The sequence below is a fragment of the Merops nubicus genome, unplaced genomic scaffold (assembly GCF_000691845.1).
Source record: "Merops nubicus isolate BGI_N331 unplaced genomic scaffold, ASM69184v1 scaffold6668, whole genome shotgun sequence".
Taxonomy (NCBI): Eukaryota; Metazoa; Chordata; class Aves; order Coraciiformes; family Meropidae; genus Merops; species Merops nubicus.
In genome coordinates this window covers 1-7157 of record NW_008625032.1, presented here as the reverse complement: position 1 = coordinate 7157, position 7157 = coordinate 1, and the positions used below count along the sequence as shown (strand labels likewise).

Below are 7157 nucleotides of genomic sequence, written 5' to 3'. Positions count from 1 at the left end.
ACCTACTGCAACACCAATGGACCAACAGCTCAGTGTCCAGAGAAGACACAGGAAAACAGGGCATTCTTCACAGCACAGGATGTGCTTGCATGAGTTCTGGTACCAGCTTCCAGAGCTGAACAGAAAGCCTAAATAAAGTAGTTTTCCAAATAGTCTTTCAGGTATAGAGGTGGCAGTAATGAACATGGAAATAGAATAAAAAGCAGCCTAAGAGGGTTCAAGGCACAGGGCTGTGAAGTCTTTTATAAAACATTAACTCACTGCACAGTTTGACAAGGCTGTGTTCTCAGATTATGAAAGAAAACCTGCCTAGGACCTGCTGTCCTCCTCAAGTGCACTCAAACCCCAGCAGATCTAGTCACTCCTGGGGGAAACAAGACAAAACAGCAGGCAAAGAAAAAAGCCAACTGACTGTCAAGTTTTTCTGACAGGTGTTTTCCAAGAGCCCAAGATCTTCACAGTATCCTGCCACCTTCTGTCATCATCTGCAAAATCCTGAGAGCAAGTACAAAGTAGACACTTGGGGCATGCTGGGAAGAGAACAAATGGAAATCCCACCTACTTCTAACCAAGGAGCTATTTCTGCTCCAAAAGTGGACAGGCAGCTTTCTCCCTGGGCCAAGCAGTCAATCCCACATAGAATATAGTTGGTTTTGTTTCTTTCTGGTGGGTTGGGTTTGTACCAAGTCCATTGCCAGCAGGAGGAAAAAGCAGGAGGAAAACATTCATGCAATGTAGAAGCCTTTAAATTAGATGGGGGCCAAATATCTCACCACAGTTCAAGCCAACTCCTTCCCAAGGTTTTGCAGAGTGCTAGATAAGTGAATCCTTAAGAAGGTTATAAGGTTAATGGAGACCTTTTGTGCAGAGAATCAAAACAAAGACTGTACTGAAGATTACACTCTCTCCTTACAGAGAGATGACTCAGTGCCTTATCACACACTATTTAAAAAAAAATAAATTAAACAAAACAGATTTAAGAATAGCAGCAAGAAGGGGGGTTGTGTATTATGGCCACTCCAAGCCCCACCACACGGGATACTTTATTCCATGAAAACAAAGATGTTCTTCCCAAAGCACTCTGCAGGGCCCAAGCTGAGGAAGAAAACAGAACTCTGAACACTCTCATTTGGTCACTAGAGTAGGAGAAGGGAAGAAGAGAGAGAGAGAGAGAGAGGGGCCAGCCAGCTGCCTGACTGATTTCAGCACTGCAAACCTATGACTCTCGACTGCATATTTAGTGAGTCAGTGTCCCAGGCAAAGAGGAGAGAGGGGAAGAAGGCTGGGAGAACTCAGGCCACGGTGCTAATTCCTTTCCTGCACAAAGACAGTCTCTTGAGGACACAGGCCTGCCTCCTGTAACGTGATCTCATAGTCCAGGTGGGAGAGTTTCCTGCGAGGGAAGTTGGTGAGGAGCTCGAAGCGCTCGTTGGGGTATCCTTTGGACTGGACATGCTTCACAAGGGCCTGCAGAGAAAGAAAGGCAAACAAGTGTCACATAATTCAAAACAACACAAAAGAAGGTAAAAAATAATCCTGTTTGCCTTTAAGAAAAGGATGTTTGTAATCATAGAAAAAGGACATTTTGCATATAGACCCTCTTTTACTTTAATATCTAATTGGGCCCACGCTGGTATGAATAATCATAAAAACTAATTACCAACTGATCCCTTACCTAACTGATTATTTACATAGAAGAAAGACATAATAACAGATCCATCCATCAACCTGAATTCCACATCACACATTTGAGTCACTGTAAAATAAGATTGGAAAAAAAAAAACAACCTGGAAGTGTCCCAAAACTAGAAGCTTCCTCACTTGTTGATCAGACATCACCCTTACACTTAAACCTAAAAGCCATCAAAGAAGCATTTTTGTGAGGTAGCACTGACAAAAATAAATGTAGGGGGTTGATTTGGTTGTTTTTTTTCCTGCCTTCAAGAAGCATGAGCTTTTGATCACCCTTACACTTAAACCTAAAAGCCATCAAAGAAGCATTTTTGTGAGGTAGCACTGACAAAAAATAAATGTAGGGGTTTGATTTGGTTGTTTTTTTGGAGCTTTTGGAGTTCTTTTGGTTTGGTTTTTTTGGAGTTTTTTTCAATTCATTGACTTATCTGCCTTGCCTTGCCCAATGGCAATTGGGGCAGGATACAGAAGGGATTGGGATGAAGGAGTATCAGACTCACAAAAAAAACAGGCAGCTGTATCAGGGATAGCCAATGTCCACAGGATGCTAAAAGAGATTGGCCAGGTTCATCAGGAAGCAGAGCAGATGAGACCAGAAAGTGCAGAGAAACTGACTGGCAGCAGAGGGAGAGATATGGCAACAGAGCAAGACTCAGGCAGAATGAAAAGCTGCAGCTTTTAAAATCACCAGAGAGAAGCAATGCATGCTGCTGGAGGGAACTGCCAAAATGAGTCTGGGAAGCCTGCTGCTTGCCCAGAGCCAAGATCCAGGATGTCCTGGATTGTCAAAACTCCTCCAGAAAGCCCAACGTGTGTCTGCAGTGCTGCCCTTGCAGCTGCACCACCAAGAGTGTTGCTCGAGGGATGTGATTAGGTCACTCTGCTGGAAAACTCTCTTTGGTTTCAGTCTCTCCACATTCAAGACAGGCAAGGAAAAAAGCTGGAGAGGATCTAATGGAAAGCCATCAAAATGACTGGAGTATATATAGGACATGCCTTGCTTGGTGCCTGAAAAAGGGTTGAAGGACTTGGGAATTGTTCAGCCTAGAAAAGAAAAGGCTTGGTGGGAATATCATCACAGTGTCCCAAGATAATGATAAATGCATTTTTTTCACAGAGATGCATGGTGACAGGAGACAACACACCAAAGTTGCTCCATTTGGTGATGAATTTCAACTGAACACAAAGAAGGAATTCTTTATGGTGAGAGAAATTAAACTTTGAGTAAGGTGCTCAGAGAAGTGGTGGAATGTTCCTTGCTGAAGTATTCTAGACTCAGCTTGAGAGGGCCCTGGATAACTTCATCTACAGCCCAGCTTTCAACAGAGGGTTAGACCAGATCATCTCTAGGGATCTTTTTCCACTTGGACTCTTCCAAGACTTGATGATTGCAGAACCTCCACAGACTTCTGGATTCCTCAAAATCCACACACAAACCTTTGGTATGGGGAGTCTGTTGTCCCAACCTCCTTTTTTACCTGGACTGTTCACCAGCAAGCTTTGCAGATGACAATGCCTGTGTCTGATGAGGAAGGCAAGTGAGTGAGTTTTACTTCCTTTTCAGCCAACAGGGATGACCAAAATTCCCTTACCAAACACTTCATTTAAAAAATCAGTTAAGTTCACTGCCCTCATCCACATCCTGTCCCACTTAAAAGCTCAACCTTTCCTGCACACCTTACAACAGCTTGGCAAACAGAAGTTATCCAGGCAAGCAGTCAGTGATGCAGACAAGTGCTGAGCTGCTGAGCAGAGTGAAGTCAGCCTACTTAATTGCACACAATGAGCAATTGAATTGCCTCTGTAAAAACACAGTGTGGGCTTTTCTTTCTGTCTTTTTTTTTTTTTTTGCCTGGGGAGGGGAAAGAAAGGATTATGGTAATACTGGAAACCTTAGCACATCCTGGAGATGGGTAACCAAGCCACTCTTCATCAATACAAAGTTTTAAAGAGCAGCCAATGCTTGTATTAGAGCAATATTGCATGACCCATAAAAACTCCTGAAGTGCAACTATCTCCTTAAAAATTTCTTTTCTGAACAGTTTTAAAATGGAAGCAACTAAGTGAATAAAAAGCAGCATGGAAGCAATGCTGACAAAGAAACATCTTGATCTGACTGAAATGGCTTTAAGAGATTACATGGCATGAGCACAAAAGCTCCCTGTCCAGCTCTGTGATAAAAAGTTACCTTTACCCACAAACCTTGACTCACCTAAATTCCTCTGCTGACTGTAAAGCAGGAGGCAGCAAAGGAAATCACATGCTGAAATCAACTTCCTTTAATGACCACAATCCATAAAAGGAGTCAAACCACAAGGCAGACTTACCAGGAATATCAATATTACTCCTGTCTATCACCTAAATACATTAGCCAATGCTCTTACTGCAGGGAATGATTCTTCCTCAGTCTTCACAGCCCCAGGACCCCAGTGTAGCACTGCAGGCAGCTGACATCCTACCTGTTGACACCTGGCTTTGAGGGAGCTCACAGGATAGCAAAAGGAACTTTTTTTTCCCCCTTTTATTTTCAAACCAGAGTTAAGGATGATAATGTGAGCTCAAGACACTGTTTACTTCTAGAGTGCTGCAGACTGGGTTATAGGCTCATTTTCTGTAAGAGGTGTGACACACTTCTCCTAAATCTGCATCCTGATGTCCTTTTGCCCTCCCTAAGACTTCAATGCAGAGCTCTTAAGCTTATTTTAATGTAATTAACCTAAGTGGCCACTGTGTTATGAAAACTCACAGCTAACAGGAATACAGTGAGCTCCTTACACCATGCCTCCAGCTAAGCACCTGCAAAATTTTGATGGACATGCCATCCACATCAACTTCTCCAGGGTAAACAAGCCCAAAGGACAGTTGAGATGCACACTTGAAGCAGAGCAATTAAATAATATTTTAATAAATGTGTTTGGGGAGAAGTTCCTCCAAAGTCTGGTCTGTCCTACACGTCCAGAAGGCTGTGTGGAAGTCTGATGAAAGAGATGGAGAACAAGAATGGAGAGTTTTGCCTTTGATGTTAATGTTGTCTGACCATGGGTAACAACAGAACCTTTCCATTTAGGAAAAGAAAACCCAACAACAAACAAAATACCAAAACCAAACCAACAATGAGTGAGCTGAAGAGGATTTTATGGTCATCTAATGGTTAATGCAAATGTCATTTAGAATCACTCACCAGAAGTTTGGCTTGTTCAGGCAGTGAAATTTGTTCCCTCTTTCCATCTGGATACCTCAGCATCAGCTGTGCCTTTGGTCCTAGCATAAAGGAAGTTACTGCAAGTTAACAACAACCAGGCAGCTGAACTGAGCCCTTCTGCAGGTTTTAGGTGGCACCCTTTACTGCATGGCATAGCAGGGTTAGGGACTGCAGACAGATCCAAGCTCCCAGTCTATGAAGAGACTGTTACTCCATGTTCAAAATATACATCAAACTCAAGACTCTTGCACTCAAGCCCTGCCATAGGCACCTGTATTACCCCAGTCAGTACTTTATTTGTGGACAAGGTCTCAAAATGAGAAACTTGAGCTCAGGGACTAACAGGACTTGGCAGTTTGTGGCATCACTATGCCAAAGTGGGGGTGCTGGTGAATGGCTCAAATGTCTGGTGCCAAGGAGGGAGTAAGACAGAAGAAAAGATTAAGCTTTTCAAAACAAGGGATGAAACTGTGTTTGTCAGTTTACAAAGGTTCTCAGGAAAAAAAACTAACCAACCAGCACAGAGGTGAATATAACAAAAAGTGACAACTTACCATTCACATCTAGGCCTTGAAAGGGACTTTCAGGCTTGTCAGTCAGCTCCTCCAGTAGCCCTGTGTCAATGCAGGGCAGCACTCTGTGATTTGGTGCTGTGGCAGGCTCAGTCCTTGCAGGGGGCTCGGGCTGAGCCCTTCGGCTCTCCTCTTTCTTATACCCCGAGTCCTTGTGCGGAGACTTCCTCAGCTTGGCAGGATTCTCCAGCTCCTCCTCCTCCTCAGAGCCACACACAGAAATGAACTCCTCACTTCCAGAGAAAAGCTCTGACTCTGACTCCTCATCTGAGCGACTCTCCTGCTTGGCCTGGGAGGAATCAAAGTGTGTCTCCTGCAAGGAGGCCCTGATGGCAGCTTCCAGCTGGCTGTCCTCGCTGGCGTCAATGAGGCTCTCCTGTGGAGTACAGGCATAAGACAAACACATAAAAACTGCTTCTAAAGAGGCACTGAAAAATCAAGAGGAGATCACTCTTCCAAAGAGAAGCTGCTAGAAGTGCGAGGAGCAAAGAGCATAGAAAGCCAGTCATGCTGTGACTACTTCTCCTTGGAGTCTTGCAGGAAGCAATATAATTTCCTTTCACCCAGGCAGAATTCTGTGACTGCTAAATCCAAAACAAATGCCAAAAAGCACAAACTACACAACAGAACTATACTAAGGGAGAAGGCATACCCTGGCACTCTCTATTTTCCCATGCTCTTGCACTAAGTCCTTAAGTCTGCTTATAGTACTGAATGGGAAATCAGTATGGCTGGGTAAAAACAGGCTAGCATGTTCTGTCAGGCTTCTCCAGTCCTCCTGGAGGGCCTCCTACTTACTGAACGAGAGCATTTTTGTGGAGGGCTGGTAGAATGGCCATCCAGCTGCCCATGCTCACTCAGGAACCCAGTCACTTGGTCCAAGAAAGAAGTCACGTCCAGCTGGTGCCACTCCACTAGTTTCTGGCCTAAGAGAACAAAAGGTGTCATGAAACACAGGTTGCAATCCTTTGCTGAAATTCAGGGTCAAACACACCAACCCACTGCTGTGCAGGTACTGTGCAGGAGTCCATGTTTGTGGAACTGCAGCTTCCTACAGGCTACCACCTGATAATTATGAAGCTTCCCCCTTCCACTCCCTTGAAAATGTTTCCATCATGGACAGACATAAATACAGATTCTGTTTATTTCCTCTCTTTTCTTTTTATCTATGGCAATGTGTGCCAAGAATGGTGAATTAAGCTTTGAAATGAAGAAAAGCCAAAGCACTAAGTTTATGGAGAAGTGTCTCTACATTCTTGCCTCTACCTTGGCAAACAGCATTTGTTTCCATAAGGAAAGTGCCACGAAGATCATCCTAACTTCAGTTTCAACATTAAAAAAGAAATAAAGTTGGGGTGATTTAAGTGAAATAAAAAGCAATCTCAGCTCTGATGACAAACATTACTTCAGTCCTGAGAAGCAGGAGGCTAGACCATTAATATAGTTGCACTATACAATGATAAAAGAAGAAAGGGTGTTGGGCTACAAAAGAAAAAGTAACAATTTCAGAAGAGCTGGAGAAGGTAGAAGTTTGATTCTTCAGGTAAAAACAACCAACCAACCACAAATCCAACACCACAATTTTGCAAGTTTAAAAACAACCAACCAACCACAAATCCAACACCAAAATGGTATCTCAAAATCAAGATGCAATTTTGCAAGTCGTCACTGAGCCTCACAGAGCTGCTGTG

At 43.6% G+C, this 7157-nt stretch overlaps 1 protein-coding gene across 1 annotated transcript; it reads right to left on the bottom strand.

Annotated features, from left to right (window-relative positions):
- Nucleotides 1–1083: 1083 nt before the first annotated feature.
- UBXN7 (UBX domain protein 7) lies at nt 1084–6392 on the bottom strand (the record flags this gene model as incomplete). Its single annotated transcript, XM_008945534.1, has 4 exons — nt 1084–1467; nt 4874–4953; nt 5449–5842; nt 6265–6392. Coding segments are annotated over 4 exons (764 nt in total), but the record flags the coding sequence as incomplete, so codon positions are not given.
- Nucleotides 6393–7157: the final 765 nt, after the last annotated feature.